The sequence below is a fragment of the Mus caroli genome, chromosome 10 (assembly GCF_900094665.2).
Source record: "Mus caroli chromosome 10, CAROLI_EIJ_v1.1, whole genome shotgun sequence".
Taxonomy (NCBI): domain Eukaryota; kingdom Metazoa; phylum Chordata; class Mammalia; order Rodentia; family Muridae; genus Mus; species Mus caroli.
The window spans coordinates 79,904,899-79,921,610 of NC_034579.1; the positions used below are offsets into that span (position 1 = coordinate 79,904,899).

Genomic DNA, 16,712 nt, shown 5'->3' on the forward strand with positions numbered 1-16,712 from the left:
TCACTTTGTAGACCAGGCTGGCCTCGAACTCAGAAATCCGCCTGCCTCTGCCTCCCGAGTGCTGGGATTAAAGGCGTGCGCCACCACGCCCGGCTACATTTGTTATTCTTAAAGAGTATTTTCTAGTAAGCAGATCAAAGATTGCTAATATATATATTTAAAGTTTGAAGCTTCTAAAATTGTATTATTTTTGGTGAAATCACCTGACCCCTGAAATGACAGAAAATAGGGCCTTGGAAAACACTTCAGAAAAGTGGGAGGGAAAACTGGCATTTCTGTTAAACAGACTGCTCCTTATCCCATCTACAGAACGAATTGTTTGCTTGGGGAGTCCCCTTTCTGCCAAGGCTGACATGGTGTGTCCCTGGGCCCCTGGCAGGTTTTCAGCTTCTTGTTGATCAGAACATTTTGCAAGCATCAGAGCAACTTATTTCCTGAGGAGTAGGAATAGTTTTAACTCCAGTAATGTCTCTTTAATTGGTAAGAAGAAAATGGATGTGTCTTAAGAAAAATGAATGGGGTTGGGGGTTGGCGGGTTGGCTGAAGCGTTTGATGCAGCAGCCTGACACTGGAGTTTGAAGCCCCAGCACGATGGAAAGCTGGGAGCAAAGCTGTGGATTAAACTGATGGGTTAGGTTTAAGCAGCTGCTCATGTTCAGAGATGTTGAAGTACTGCAAGGTCTATGCTTTAGAATTGGTGAAAATGTAGGTTATTGATACACCTCCCTGGCTATTAAAGTTTCAGTTAGAAGTCTATGACCCAGGCATCTGATGAGAGCAAGTAATTTTGTCTCCTGCTTTTTTCTTTCTTTCTTTCTTTTTAATATTATATAGTGCTTTTGGGAACATAGCATGTACTTTAATTTATTCCAAATGTACTATTTGGAATATTGGTAGGTAGCTCTTACTGTGCTCATCCGTCTTTCTTGGCAGTTCTGATACCCGATTTGCAATTACATTGAACAACAAGGATGCCCTCACTGGAGACGAAGAGACCTTGGCTTCATATGGGATTGTTTCTGGGGACTTGATATGTTTGGTTCTTGAAGATGACATGCCGGCACCTAACTTACCTTCATCTACAGATACAGAGCATTCCTCACTCCAGGATAATGACCAACCTTCTTTGGCTGCGACCTCAAGTCAGACTAACATCCCAGATGAACAAGGGAGTGAGTCATCCCAAGGACAGGCCACCCAATTTGATGCCTGGACTGATGACAGTATGGTGGGTATTGAAGATGAAGAGATGGGATAGAGTGATTGATAAGGTATATTGTTACTTCAGAGGAATTCTACACCAGTCAGCATGACTAGCATCAGTAAACTGTAGACTGTGCCCTTTGTGAACATTTTTGGTTTGATTTGGGTTGGTTTGTCAAGGCAGGATTTCTCTGTGTAGTACTGGTTATTCTCCTCTGCTGCTCACTCTGTAGACCAGGCTGGCCTCAAACTCAGAGATCGGCCTGCCTCTGCCTCCCAAGTACTGGGATTAAAGGTGTGCCCACCACTGCCTTGCTTGAACATTTTTTTTTTAAACTGTTGAATGTCTGCACTAATGATATGCTAGCACTCTAACTTGCATGGTCCCCGACATAGGAGCTCTTCTGCTCCTCAGAGGACCACTGGTCTCCTGTGCCTAGTGACTTCTTGTACCACAGGCTGCCAGTCTGTTCTTCACTCTACTTTTCAGGCTGTCTGCTTCCTGCATCTTCATTGTGGCATTCTCTTGCTCTGTACTAGCTCTGTCTCTTTTGACGCTAATTTTTCTATTCTGTGTTATTTCACAGAGGAGAAAAATCCCTTATTGTCCTGTACCCAGGCTTTCTGAGAGTTGTCCCACCCTACCTCTCCAGGGTCACTTTCTGTTCTTTTCCTGTCTCTAGTTAGTACAGATTCCTGACTGTTCCCATTCTTCCATTTTCATACTCACACAATGGTGATCTTTGTTACTTTGTAAGTTCCTTATTATCATCATTATTATTAAGATTTATTTATTTATGTATATAGTCAAAATAGAGCATCACACCGGTGCCATTATTAATGGTTGTGAGCTACCATGTAGTTGCTGGGAGTTGAACTCAGGACTTTTATAAGAACATCCAGTGCCCTTCCAGTGAGCCAACTCTCCAGCCCCTAATTAATTGTTTTATGTTTTTTGTGAAATGATTCTTTATTTGTTTTAGACTTTTTGAGAGAGGGTTTCTCTGTATAACAGCCCTGGCTATCCTAGAACTTGCGTGTAGACCAGGCTGGCCTTGAATGAAACAATCAATACTGACAACATATACCATTCTTAACCGTTTTTGTATATTCTTATCACCCCAATTTAATTTCTTTTGCAAGACTTAAACATTGATCCATGACATAGAATAGGCAGCTATTCCGAATAGGTGGTTATTAAAATACTTAATAGGTTATAAATTGTTAAAATAATTTCTACATACAGTAATTTTAATTTGTCTTTCAAATCATTCTTGTATCTCTTGTGTGTTTCTGCTTCATAGGGCAATGTGTGCGATGAATAAGCATATGTGACTGCGTACTTAAACTTTACTCCAGAGTCTGTATTTACTGACAGGCTGGCTCTTTCAGAGATAAACCTGGGGAAAAGAGCCTGCTCTTTACTTAGGAGTGGTCTAAAAATCCTCTAGTAAGATGGAGTTCAACAGTGTGAGATAACTTGTTAATTTTTCTTTGGAAATTTTTGAGAAGTTCCTAGTGCCTGAAGGTAGTGATTCCAGTTCTAAGAGCAGTTCTCAGAGCATACCGTTTGTCTTGTAAGGTTTTTACGGGGTGCCTATGAAACCGTGCTGGGGTGACTGAGCTTGCAGTCCTTGAATCTATATGACCTGCAAGTTCAGTATAGAAGGGAACTGTGGAAAAGGAAGATAAATGGATGGGTAAGACTCAAAACCAGAGGAGAGGAATTTTATTTTGTAACTAAATATAGGTTAGTTTTATTTCATTGCTCTTGGGAGTTACTGTTAATGACAGCAAGGGATAACCTGTATCAGACCTGACAGGACGTGGAATGCAGTTTAGCCAATTGCTTTTATTTTTTGTCAGTGGCCTGTACAGGACTGCGTAGAAGTGATGCTTAGCTTTTTTCTGTTCTTGCACATGGAAGATGATAACACTCATATCAGAGGGTACCAGTGCTTCTTGGACTTAGGGATATGGTTTGATAAGCCCTCAGTGGGTATGTAGTTAGCAGTTTAGGGTAATGCTTTTTTAAAAATTACACGTTTTGTCCCATGCTACTAGCTAAGTAATAAATGGCTAAAGTAGGGATAATGGGGAAAAGTGAAGAGATTATTTTCATAATTTAGACTTGATATGTTGCTTTTTAATATATTTTTTGTTTGGTCAAAGAAAATCAGAAATGTTTTGAGCAGTAGCATCGTTTTAAAAAATTTTTTATTGGTTATTTTATTTATTGATATTTCAAATGTTATCACCCTTCGCAGTTTCCCCTCCACTAACCTTCTACTCCCTCCCCTTCCCCTCTGCCTCTGAGGGTGCGCCCCCACCCGCCCACCCAATCCTGCCTCAGGGCTCTAGCATTCCCCTACCTATCCTGGGTCATTGAGCCTCCACAGGACCAAGGGGCTCCCCTCCCAGTGATGCCTCATAAGGCAGTCCTCTGCTACCTATGCAGCTGGAGCTATGGGTCCCCTCATGTGTACTCTTTGGTTGGTAGTTTAGTCCCTGGGAGCTTTGGGGAGTCTGGTTGGTTGATATTATTGTTCTTCCTATGGGGTTGCAAACCCCTTCAGCTCCTTCAGTCCTTGTCCTAACTTCTCCATTGGGGTCCCTGTGTCAGTCAGCTGTTTGGCTATAAGCATTTATTTGCATCTGTATTGGTCAGGCTTTGGCAGAGCCTCCCACAGGACAGCTATATAGTGCTGAGCAGTAACATCTTTTAGGTAGTCTTTTAAATTTTAATTTTTGCTTGTTTGTTTGTTTGTTTTTGTTTTTGAAACAGGATCTTGTCATATAGCTCAGGTAGTCTTTTAAATTTTAATTTTTGTTTGTTTGTTTTGTGTTTTTGAAACAGGATCTTGTCACATAGCTCAGACTGACCTTGAACTCTAAAATTCTTCAGCCTTAGCTTCCCCAGTACAAGAATTATAGGTGTGTGTTACTGCACTTGCCTAGAGTTCAGTTAACAAGTTTGACCTTTCTATAGCCATTAGGCTTTAGCTCTGCTGATTTTGAAAGGATAAATGTCAGCTGTGGCTCTATACCAGTCCTTCAACCTTGCCTTATACTATATAACTTTAAATTCTTCTGCTCTGATTCTTTTGGAAATACAATCCTAAAAAGAAAAAAATTACTTAGTATTAAGAGTTGAGCACAAACTAGGAAACAAGCTTTCTGAATAAAATCAATGTAGCAACTTAGCTTTACTAAAGCATTTTTTATATTTAAAAGCCTTAATGGTGAATCTAAGGACCTGGTTCATTTCAAAGTTGTATAAACTGGTTATCTTGACTAGTCACTTATTTATTTGACTTAAAAATTATACTATTTATAGAAAGGTGTTGTCCTCTTCTCTGTTTAAGTTACATGAGAGAGTACCTGGTAAACAAAACCAGGCAAGTGTAGAATGTCATCCTTCGGCAGTTGGTCACAAGCCTTCCCTGAATGTGCACCATGTGGCAGGTAGTGTGTTCTTTTACAAAATGGACAGCCTGTGTAGTCTTGTACTTTACACAAATGTGCAGTCATGGAGAGATGCAGATATGTGAACTGAAAAATAGCAATACAGTGTGGTGAGGTAAGTGTATAAAGGCTGTGGGTGGTATCCCTTGGGTCTGTTGAAAAAGTGGGAATTTTGCAGTGGCAGGAAAGGGCTGGTAGACAGTGAACAGATGACAAGTCAGGGAGTGGGGTGATAACGGCCTTACATGCCTACATTTTCTGGACTTAATTTTCTAGGCCTGCACTCTACTGCCTGTCTCTGAAGAACTTGTTTTATGCATTTGTAATAAGTGTAGCAAAGATGCTAAGTGTGAGGAAGAAGGCAAATGCGTTTTCGTTAAATGAACACATGACTCCTATTTTTAGACCTCTCAGAAGGTACTACCGGATCCTGTGAATGTAGAGGGTTGGATTAGGCAGACATAGCATGTAGTGTTTTTCTGCTTGACTCTGTACCAATTTTTCTCTAAGAACATTCAGGGACACAGTCTTAAAGTACAATTGTGGGAAACAGTACTGCCTGACTTGAGGAAATCCTGAGTTTTCAACTGGGACATAAGATGTGATTGGATCCTTAACTTTTGGGTAACTGGCAGGAGTACATGGTGTATATGAGACAAGAAGGAGAGGCAGGCACTCTGAGGAGGTGCTGTTCCTGGAAGTCAGGAGACACACAATGGGGTCTGAAGTACCAGTGGCACAGGAAGCACAGCTTTAGAGAGATCTGGGCATGGTAGTGGTTGGAGCTATGAGCATAGCACATTTAGGTACTGTTTAGTAAGTGTATGGAGACTTACCGATGAGCTCCATGTTTGTAGCCTGGAGTTGTGGGACTCAGGACGGAGGTGTAGGTTGCAGTGTCATTTATTTATAAGAGCTTTCTATATCTGAACCTCATGCTGGCTTTTGTTTTGAGCACTAATCTCTGCTCAGTTTATAAAATGTCCTATGTAAAATTAATGAATCTATTATCATCCTTTTTAGGAAGGGCCTAGTCAAAATGTTGAAGCTGAGTCAATTCAGGATGCCATGAGTATGGAAGAGGTTTCTGGTTTCCATCCATTGGAACCAATGCTCTGTAATGAAACAGAGGATGGGCAGGTACCACATTCTCTAGAGACCCTGTACCAGTCAGCCGGCTGCTCCAACATCAGTGATGCCTTGATAGTGCTGGTGCATCTCCTTATGCTCGAGTCAGGCTACATACCTCAGGTGAGTGCAACCCAAATACCTTAGGAGCTGTGCTGATTTGAATATGCTTGGCCCAAGGAGTGGCACTATTAGGAGGTGTGACCTTGTTGGAGGAAGTGTGTCACTGTTGGAGTGGGCAATGAGACCTTCCTCCTAACCACATGGGAGCCAGTCTTCTCTTAGCGGCTTTCAGATGAAGATGTAGAACTCTCAGCTCCTCCTGCACCTTGCCTGCCTGGTAGCTGCCATGTTCCTGTCTTGATGATAATGGACTGAATCTCTGAACCTCTGAGCCAGCCCCAAGTAAATGCTGTCCTTATAAGAGTTGCCTTGGTCATGGTGTCTGTTCATAGCAGTAAAGCCCTAACTAAGTCATGATGTCTCCCTGGGTGCTTCACAAGGGCATTGTGATAGTCTATCTTCCTTTACTAAATGTGATTGGTTCTTGAATACAGTGTGTCAGACACAGTGAGGAGTTGTCACAGGTACTCAGTAAATGTGCCCTTTCCAGCATTCCTACTTTTTCCATCATTTCCCTTGTTAGCATTTAGTATTGCCCAGAGATAATGGCAACTGGTCCAAAAGGGGGAAAAAAGACACAAGGTTATATACTATAATATTAAGATAAAGTGTGGCAGTGTGGACTGAGTATGACTGAATGCTGACTAATGTTTCGTGTTCATAGGCTTGTGCTGTGGTTGCTTATCGTCATTCAGCATGGGTTTATTAAGTATCTACTAATGCAGTGACTTGTTTCTGTTCCTGGTCTTAGGTCTTTGTCTAAGTTACTGTTAGTCTGAGAGTAGACAAGAATTTAGACCATTACAGTATAATGTGTAAATTCTAGGAGAGACACTTGCACATCCAGAGTGCCAGGGACTCTGGAAGAAGAGTTAGAGTAGAGCTGGGAATCCATGGGACCGTATTAGAGCCTAGACTCTGACTTGTAAGCTGAGGATGGAGCTGAGCTTCTTGTGTACTCTGGCCTGACCCCTACACTGCTGGCCTGTACACATTTCCTGTGGCCATGGGATGGAACACAAAGGTGGAGAGTAACCCAGGATCAGGGAACGCCTGTGCACACATTTCTCAGAGTTCACAAAGGAGCACAAAAGACCAGACAAATATGGCATATTATAAATAACAGTGTAAATTGACAAAGCATAATATGCAGTGATAGAAATGTGAGTAAATGTTAGAAAATAACTTTTCTAAAAAGTGCTGTATGAAGGAAGTGCTATTCACCCTGCAGTCTTGAGTAATGGTATGTCTTTGCTAGGTAGAAAATGTGAGCCTTAGAAGAGAAAAATTAACCCTTATTTCTATGATGTCATCTTATCTATTAAAGTGAATATTTTGATAGAAAAATATTATCCTCCTTTAGTTGCAGTGTTAATGATGTGCATATTATGTTGAGGCTATGCATCTTTATAAAAATGTGTGTGATGTGTGTCTGTGGGACGTGTGCATACCATGTAGCATGTGTGGCAGTCAGCAGAGATCTGTGGAGTTGGTCCTCTGCCTTCACCTTTCTGTGGCTCAACCTTGAGTATCAGGCTCCTGTGACAAAGCACTTTATCTGCTGAGCCGTGTCAGTGGCTTAAGGGGGCTATGTTGGACAGTAAGTTAGGGGTGTAACTGATTTTCAGGTTTTTCAACACAACGCCTTTCTTCATTATTTTTCCTTTCATTTCATTCCTCAGGGGACTGAAACCAAAGCAGTGTCAATGCCTGAGAAATGGAAGTCAAGTGGTGTATACAAACTGCAGTACACACATCCTCTCTGCGAGGGTGGCTTTGCCGTGCTTACCTGTGTGCCTTTGGGAAACCTAATCATTATAAATGGTAATGGGACGGAGCAGTCATGGTTGCTGCCTTATGAATTAAGTAGTTTCTTTTTAAACATTCTGTAGCCACTTGAGTGGCTGTCCGAGTTGTTCACAACTTAATTCCTATACCACTGATGACATATGCCTGAAAGATTTCAAATGAGAGGATGTTGGTTTAGAACAGCACCCTTCACTCTCAGGGTAGCCCCCTTGTTTTCCTTTTAAGTGTTTGTTTTTATTTTACGTTTTGAGTGTTTTACCTATCTGTCTGTGCATCATCACATGCATGCAGTGCCTGTGGAAGCCAGAAGAGGTGTCAGATCCCCTGGGATTGGTGTTACAGATGCTGCTAGCTGCCATGTGGGTGCTGGGAATTGAACTAGGCTCCTCTGTAAGAACAGCCAGTGCCTATAACTAACTGCTGAGCCACCTCTCCAGCCTCAGCTCTTTTTTGCGATGTCTCATTTTTTGAACACTTGGTTCTGTGAGAGCTGTGGTAATAGAAATAAAATGAGTTTTACTGTGTAGAAACTTAGAAGAGTGTTCTTTTGTGCATGTCTGTGAATGTCTCCTTTTATTTACTTCTTTAAATCTTAACCTGTGGTTGCATTTCATGTTAGTCATGATGTCACACAGGTCTTTCCCAACCACCACTGGTTTCTGGAATGTTCTCATGATCTCACAGTAGGAGATCCATTTGGGTGACCAGGATCTTACATCTCATTCTGATCTTTTGTTTTATTTTTATACTTTTGAAATTGGGTCTGTATAGCCCAAACTGAACTCAAATTCTTTATGTAGCTGAAGCTGGCCTTGAACTTGTGGTTCTTCTGTCTCTGTCTCTCAAGTTCTGGTGTTGTGGGTGTGTACCACCTAACTGGACTAACACTTTACTTTCTGAGGTGATCTTCTCAGACACTTACGCTAGTGAGTTGAAGTGGACTGTAGTGTTTGTATAACAGATTGTCTTGCTTTGCTGCTCTGGGTTGGGTTTTCACTGGGTCCTTCAGCTACTTGTTTTGTTGAGATGATGTTGTTATTGAGGTCCAGTGTTAGAAAACAGTTTTCTACTAAAATTTATTTTAAACACTAACATTACATTTAAATTTTTTTAACATTGCATTTTTGATTTTAGAATTAGAAGATAATTTTTGGGCCTTTCATGTAATCCCCCCCCCCCATTTCCTTTTAATTGCCTGAATCTCTTAACTGTCTGAGCATTCAGCCTGTGACACTGCACGTTAGTCAGGATGTGACTGACAGCATGAGGCTGAGTAGTGTCTCTGTTAGTTCTCACAGTTAGTTTGTGTAGCTTGTAGTTTGGCATTTTGTGTCCAGAGTGGCAGCGGTTTCTGTTTCTGTCTAGTCATCCTGATTGACCACATCACACCTGGGAAGAATAACAAACGTGAGGTGGTGAGTTTTACCTCAGTTGCATATAAAGGTACCTAATGATATGCATACACTACCCTCTCTTCACTAAGAATTTTGGTGATTTTAATTTACGGTATTTTGTGCTTTAATTGCTTGCAGACCAATGCCTTGCAGGCTCTCCCAGTAGCTGGGATACCAGACTTAAGCCTTTGAAAAGGAACAGTGTCTTTAAATCTCTCCTTCACCCAGGGCATGGCTTGGGCACATGTGCATGAGCCCATCGCTAGCTCTTTCATAAGCGGAGATGAAGTACGCCTTTGTATGCAAAACTAAAATTGAACCCTCTGATGATGTCAAGAATATTGGTCTTTTGGGTCCAGAAAGCAGTGGTGCTGTGAAAACTAGCAGGATCCTGTTAATGAACAAGGCTTGACCATTGCCAAGGATTTAAAAAAATGCATCGTGTTTTAGTGACTTGATTAGAAATAATGCTCTTTTGTGCTTGCCTGCTTCTTACTGACCTTGTTGCAGATCTGTCAATTACTAATAAGCTGCTGTTGGTGATACTTTGTGGATTCTGTACGAAGAGACTTACTGTAGTCTTTAAAAGGTGGTGTTTGAGGCTGATTCCTTCATGGCAGGTTTAGCCTTTTGACCGTGCTTTGAGAGGAAGAATGGGCTCAGAGCAGTTTGTTTGGAATAATGTACCCATAGTATACAGAGGTAAGGAAAAGGACCTGCACTAAGGAAAAGGGAATCCATTCAGGACGTGACGGGTCGAGTTACCATCTTTCTTTTGTTTATTTACAGCTACAATAAAAGTCAACGGTGGGATTAAAAACGTGAAGTCAGTGCAGCTGCAGCCAGGATCCTACGTTGCTGGAGTAGAACCAGGTGATGTAACTCTCTGCCTTAACTTTTGGAAGGAAGCTTTTGAGAGGCTCACTGAAACACGAAGCCTGACTGTTTCTAAGTACATTAAAGCGAATTCCAAAGCAGTATTGCTTCCAAGAATTCAGGTGTTTAGGGCTCAGTGATGTAGCATTTGCCTAGCATGTACAAGGCCCCGGGAGTCCCCTCTGCAAACATAAATGGGGGGGGGTGGAGCAGAGGATTTGATTACAGTTTGAATTTGGTTTTTACAGTTCGTGAGGTCTCTGAGCACTGAGTTAATGTTCATACTGTTAAGAACTAACGCTTGGGCATCATTTGTCCCACTGATGTTTCATGCTCCCTCCTGGTTTCTTGTGTTTATCTATGGAGATCTTTCTACGTGTGTTTAACAGAGAAGATCTATGTTTCTTACAAGTAATTCAATGTAGTTGTTTATTGAATATTAATAGAGGAAAAACTACTTGAATATTTTAAATATAAATGCTACTATTTAATGTTAGAATTTCCTTAAAATTTGGGTTCTTAGTATGGCTTTGTCTATATCCCATAAAATTATTAATAGAAGTAAAAAAGTCAGGTTTCTCTTTTTACTATTTTTGTTTAAACCTTAATTGTGAAAGACCATGTGGTCTACAGGAGTGATGGGTGGAGAGAAGAAAGAGTGATCTTTTCTTTTCTGTTTTGTTCTGGGTGTGTACAGTCTTTTTAGTCCTTGTGGTAAATAGTAAGAGGAGTGTTGAGCAGAGGGGAGGGATGGTGCTGATAGTAGCATCTGAGTTAAGTCTGGTTTGATGCAGCCTGCTCCTCTGAAGATAGATTCTTGTGAATTTAGAGGGAGATGAGGCCCCAGGAAGCTGTTGGGAAGAGGGCCAGCACAGCGTGTCCTTACAGTGCTCTCCGGCTGGACGCTCATCCACATCTTGGCCCTGGACCACTCTTTAGTGAGCCTACTATTTCCTTACTGCCGCTCCTTTAAGGACTCCTAGCCCCCTTATTCTTTGCCATACAGTCAGTCTTTCCTGTGGAATTTCAGTACCACAAATATACTCCCTGTGTCAATACTGTGACCTTTTTTGAGGGTTCAGATTTGTATTCCCCAGGAACCAGTTTTTGCCACTGTTAGGGTGATCTTGCCCCTATTGAGAATGTGTGCTGGACTCATAAATCTGTAATATGTTTTCTGTCATGATCAGAGAACTTAAAAGTTCCTCAGAACCGTATTTATCTTTGTACTAGGAAGGAGCTTGCCATGAGTAAATATTTCATACTCTAAAGCAGGTTTTATGCTCATATTACTAAAGATAAGGAAATAGTTGTAGATAAGGCTAAAGCATTTCAGTAGAGTAGTTGAGGGAATCAGTAGAGTATATCATTTGACTTTTAAAAACAACCTTATGTAGAGGTCTAGCTTAGATTCTTGTTCTTTATTAAATATGGAACAAAGAAATGGAAGGGAGGGAGGAAGTTCTTTCTCTGGAAAAGTTTACAGGCTTTAGTGGAGTAGTTTTCTGCAGTACTTTTGTATTGAGTTCACTGGCAAGTCAGTTTTATTGTGGCTCAGAGGTTAGCCCCAGAAGCTCATGTTACTCTTCCAAGTTCCTAGTCAAGCACTGGCTTGATTTTGCTTGTTTATTTGTTTGTTACGGAATTTAAAGAAAAAAATGTATTGAAGATCTGAAGAGCAATTCTATGAAAGTGACTTTTCTCTACACACTATGTTGTGTCTATCATTCTTAGACACGAATCAGACACCATATACACATGAAACATACCACCATGCTTCAACAATGTAAGAGAAGTAAAAATTCCCTCCCTTACAAAGGAACAACATTATTGAGAGAAAAAAATTTAAAGAAAATTGATTTTCACATTTGAAAAAACACTTTGAACCAAATTGATTTTTTCATGATTTATTTACTTTACATCCCAGTATCAGCCCATCCTTTTCCCAATCCCCCTTCCCACAGCTCCTCCTAACACTCACCCCCCTTCTCCTCTGAGAAAGGTGAGGCTCCCCTTCTCTCCCCCAGATATCACCCCACCCTGGGACATCAAGTCACTGCAAGACTAGGTGGCCCAGTTAAGGGAATGGGGTCCCCAGGCAGGCAACAGATTCAGGGACCCTAATGAAGACTAAGCTGCACATTTGCTACATACGGGGTGGGGGGCTAGGTCCAGCCCATGCTCACTCTTTGGTTGGTGGTTCTGTCTCTTGTTAGCCCCCTAGGGTCCAGGTTAATTGACTCTGTTGGTCTTCCTGCTGAGCCCCTATCCTCCTCAGGTCCCTCAGTCCTTATCCTAACTCTTCCATAAGCTCCATCTAATGTTTGGCCGTGGGTCTCTGCATCTATTTCCAGCAGCTGCTGAGTAGTGCCTTTCAGAGGACAGCCATGCCAGGACCCTGTAAACAGGACAGTATCATTCGTAGTGTCAGAGAGATTGGTTCTTGCCAGTCTCAGTTGGGATCAGCCATTGGTTGTCCTTTCCCTCTGCCTCTGCTTTGTCTTTGTCCCTATGCAGCTTGTAGGCAGGACACATTTTGGGTTGAAGGTTTTGTGAGTGGATTGGTGTCCTTATCCCTCCACTGGGAGTCCTGCCTGGCTGTAGGAGGTGGCTACTTCAGGATCCATATCCCCCCACTGCTAGAAGTCTTAGCTAGTGTCACGCCCATAGACTGTCTGGAGCCTCCCCTATCCCAGATCTCTGGCATGTCCTAGAGATGCCCTCTTTGCCTGCTGACGATTTTCGTCTCTCCCCCTCTTACACCTGATCCCTCTGCCCCAGGTCCCCAAAATGATTTATTTATTTATTTATATTAGGTATTTTCTTCATTTACATTTCAAATGCTATCCCTGATTTTTTTTTAAATTGAAACTATTTTTTCTCATATAATAATCTTGATTTTAGTTTCCCTTTCCTCTACTCTTCCAAGTTCCCCACCTTACCTCCTGTCTACTCCCTTTCTAAGAGATAACAGCCTTGAGCTCTGAGGGGAGGGATTTGATGGTAACATCTCATTTAGCTTTCTCTGTCTCATGTCTGCCTGTGGGTCTCTATCGGTTCCCGTCGGCTGCTGGAAGAAGCCTCTCTGGTATAACAAAACACCATTAGGAGTGATTTTATTGACACTCTTTTTCACTTTTAAGGTTACTAGTATTTGGTTTTACTCTAGGTCTCTGGGCTCTCTAGTCTCGAGTTCTTGGTTACAATGTCAGGTATTGGCTCTGTCTCCTTGAGTCGACCTTAAGTCAAATCAGACACAAGTTCTATGCCACCATTGCGCTAGCATATTTTGTAAGCAGGACGAATTATAGGGCAGAGGTTTTGTGGCCAGGCTGGTGTTTCTGCTTCTCTTTTGGCAGCCTGCAGAGTTCCTTCCTATACCATAAACACTGGAAGGTAGAGGTGAAGGTTCCATGCAGGCACAGCTCGGTTTCTACATGGTCAGTGAGGTGTGAGGTGTCCTTGGCAGTGAAGTCCCACTGTCTGTTTTCAGAAAGAGCCATCATTGTCTTAGGAACACTCTGGATTGTTTGGGAGTTTTTATGGAGTACCCTGGCTAACAACTCAACTGAATGCAACCCAGTCTCGATACTGGAAGCCTTGTTTGGTAATGAGACTTTGAGACTCCCTATCTCAGTTATTAGGGGAACTCTATTAGGACCATCTTCACATCTTCATATAAGAAGTTTCCAATGCACTAGTTTTCATGTCATCCCTCAGATGCTCCTCAGTTCTATCTCTCGTCCTGTATTCTCTCCCTCTACCCAATCTCCCCTCCCTGTACCCTCCAGATCCTCCTGTTCCTGTCCCCTGCCTGCCTCCAGTTTCCCCTTCCCGGGAGTTTCATGTGTCTCCCCTAGACCCTTCCTCTGTACCTAACCTCTCTGGGTCTATTGATCATAGCTTGGTTATCATTTACTTATGGCTAATATCCATTTATATATAAATACATACCACAATTGTTTTTCTGGGTCTGGATTACCTCTCTCAGGATGATTTTTTTCTAGTTCTACCCATTTGCCTGTAAATTTCATGTCATTTTTTTAACAGCTGAATAATACTCATGTGTAAAGGTATGGCATTTTCTTTTTTCCCCCATTAATTTATTTATTTTACATCCTAGTTGCAGCTTCCCCTCCCTCCTCCACTTCCAGTCCCCCCTCTCCCCTTACTTCCCATCCTCTCCTCCCTTTCTCTAAAGAGGAGGGGAGGCCTCCCATGGTTACCAGTCTGCCTTGGCATATAACGTTACAGTAGGACTAGGTGCATCTTCTCCTATTGAGGCAGATAAGTGCAATCCAGCTAAGGAAAAGGGATCCAAAGGCAGGCAGCAGAATCAGAGACAGCCCTGGGTCCCAAATGAAGACCAAGCTACATATCTGTTACATATGTGTAGGGGTCATAGGTCTGTTCTATACATGCTCTGTGGTTAGTGACTCAGTCTCTGTGAGCCCCTATGGGTCTAGGTTAGTTGGTTTTGTAGGGTTAGTTGTGGTGACCTTGACTTCTTTGGCTCCTTTAATCCTTCCCCTCTTCCACAAGATTCCCCAAGCTCCACCTACTGTTTGGCTGTGGGTCTCTGCATCTGTTTCCATCAGCTGCTGAGTGGAGCCTCTCAGAGGGCTGCCATGTTAGGCTCCTGTCTGCAAGTACAGCAGAGTATCATGAACAGTGTCAGGGGTGAACTCATTCTCTTGGTATGGGTCTCAGGCTGGGCCAGTCATTGGTTATTCTTTCCCTCAGTTTCTGCTCCATCTTTACCCCTGCACTTACTATAGGCAGGGCAAATTGTAGGTCAAAGGTTTTGTAGCTGGGTTGGTGTCCAAGTCCCTCAGTTGGACCTTTTGCCTGTTACAGGAGTGGCCTTTTCAGGTTCCTTATCCACAGTTGCTAGTAGACTTAGCTAGGGGGCACCCTCATAGATTCCTGGGAGTTTCCATTGTCTGAGGAACAGCTAGAAACAGCTCACCCCAGAGATGCCCCCAACAGCAGTTCCAGTTCTCTCTCTCTCCATCCTCCCCACACTTGAACCTCTTTCCTCCTCATCTCTTCTCCCACCCAGATCCCTCCCTCTGTCCACCTCCATATCTATTTTATTCCCCTTCTCAGTGAGATTCGAGCATCCTTCCTTGGGCCCTCCTTGTTACTTAACTACTTTGTGTCTAGATTGTAACATGGTTATCCTGTACTTTATGGCTAATATCTACTTATTAGCAAGTACATATCATGATGTCTTTCTAGGTCTGGGCTACCTCACTCAGGATGATCTTTTGTAGTTCCATCCATTTGCCTACAAATTCCATGATGACATTGCTTATTAATAGTTCAGTAATACTCCATTGTGTAAATGTTTATTTATTCCATGGCTGAGGGACATCTAGGTTTCCAGTTTCTGACTTTTACGAATAAAGCTGCTATGAACATAGTTGAGCAAGTGTCCTTGTGGCATGGTGGGGCATCTTTTGGATTTACTCACAGGAGTGGTATAGCTGAGTTTTGAGTTAGAACTATTCCCAATTTTCAAAAATACAGAATGCTTCACAGATTTGCCTGTCAAACTTGCATAGGGGCCGTGTTAATCTCTGTAGTGTTCCAATTTTAGTATATGTGCTGCTGAAGTGAGCACTTACCACATTTTTTTTATCTGTTTTTTTTGAAGATGAGCATCTAGGTTATTTCTAGTTTCTGGCTCTTATGAATAAAGCTACAATGAACATAGTTGAACAGTGTCTTTGTTGTAGGATGGAACATCCTCTGGGTAGATGTCCAAGAGAGGTGTAGCTGGATCTTGAGGCAGATAGTTCTCTGAGGAACTGCCATATTGATTTCTGTAGTGGCTAGGTAAGTTTGTGCTCCCACCAGCAATGGAGGAGTGCTCTCCTTGCTCCACACTAGTGAGCTGTCACTAGTGTTACTGATCTTAGCCATTTTGACAGGTCTAAGATAGATTCTCAAAGTAGGTTTGACTTGCATTTCCCTGATGGCTAAGAATGTTGAACATTTCTTTAAGTGTTTCTCAGCCATTTGAGATTTCTTTAATAACAATCCTTGATTTAGATCTGTACCCCAATATGTATGTATGTATGTATGTATGTATGTATGTATGTATGTATGTATGTAGTCCTGGCTATCCTAGAATTCACTTTTTAGACCAGGCTGACTTTGAACTCCAAGATCCATCTGCTTCTGCCTCCTGAGTGCTAGAATTAAAGGTATGTGTCAAAATGCCTGATTGCCTGCGCCCCATTTTAAAATTAGATTACTTGGTTTTGTGATATCTAGTTTCTTGGGTTCTTTATATATCTTGGTTATTAGTCCCCTGTCTAATGTGGAGTGGTCCTTTTGTTTTTTTTTTGTTTTTTTTTTTTTGGTGTTTTGGTTTTTTTTTTTGAGACAGGGTTTCTCTGTGTATCCATGGCTGTCCTGGAACTCACTCTGTAAACCAGGCTGGCCTCGAACTCAGAAATCCGCCTGCCTCTGCCTCCCAAGTGCTGGGATTAAAGGCGTGTGCCACCACTGACTGGCAAGTTGGTCTTTTTGATTGGAAGACTTTTAATGACTTCTTTTATTTCACTAGGGGTTTATTATTTATCTGATCTTGACTTACCTTTGGTAAGTGGTACCTGTGGAGAAAATTGTCCATTTCTTTTAGATTTTCCAACTTGATGGAACACAGCTTTTTAAAGTATGTCCTTATAATTCTTTGGAATTCCT

General features: G+C 42.0%; 1 protein-coding gene and 1 non-coding gene across 4 annotated transcripts in view; one reads left to right on the forward strand and one right to left on the reverse strand.

The window, feature by feature from the left end:
• Window positions 1-16,712, forward strand: part of Fbxo7 (F-box protein 7) — a 28,458-nt gene that overhangs the window by 1,958 nt on the left and 9,788 nt on the right. For 2 of the 3 annotated variants that reach the window (XM_021173992.2, XM_021173993.2), the window contains exons 2-5: window positions 934-1,228; window positions 5,692-5,919; window positions 7,602-7,743; window positions 9,912-9,995. In XM_021173992.2, coding sequence (XP_021029651.1) covers window positions 934-1,228; window positions 5,692-5,919; window positions 7,602-7,743; window positions 9,912-9,995 — 749 coding nt within the window. The remainder of the gene's footprint in view (window positions 1-933; window positions 1,229-5,691; window positions 5,920-7,601; window positions 7,744-9,911; window positions 9,996-16,712) is intronic. The other variant, XM_029482725.1, reaches the window with a different exon arrangement.
• Window positions 15,521-15,624, reverse strand: LOC115032175. Its single transcript, XR_003837837.1, has one exon. It is a non-coding gene; the product is annotated as a U6 spliceosomal RNA (small nuclear RNA).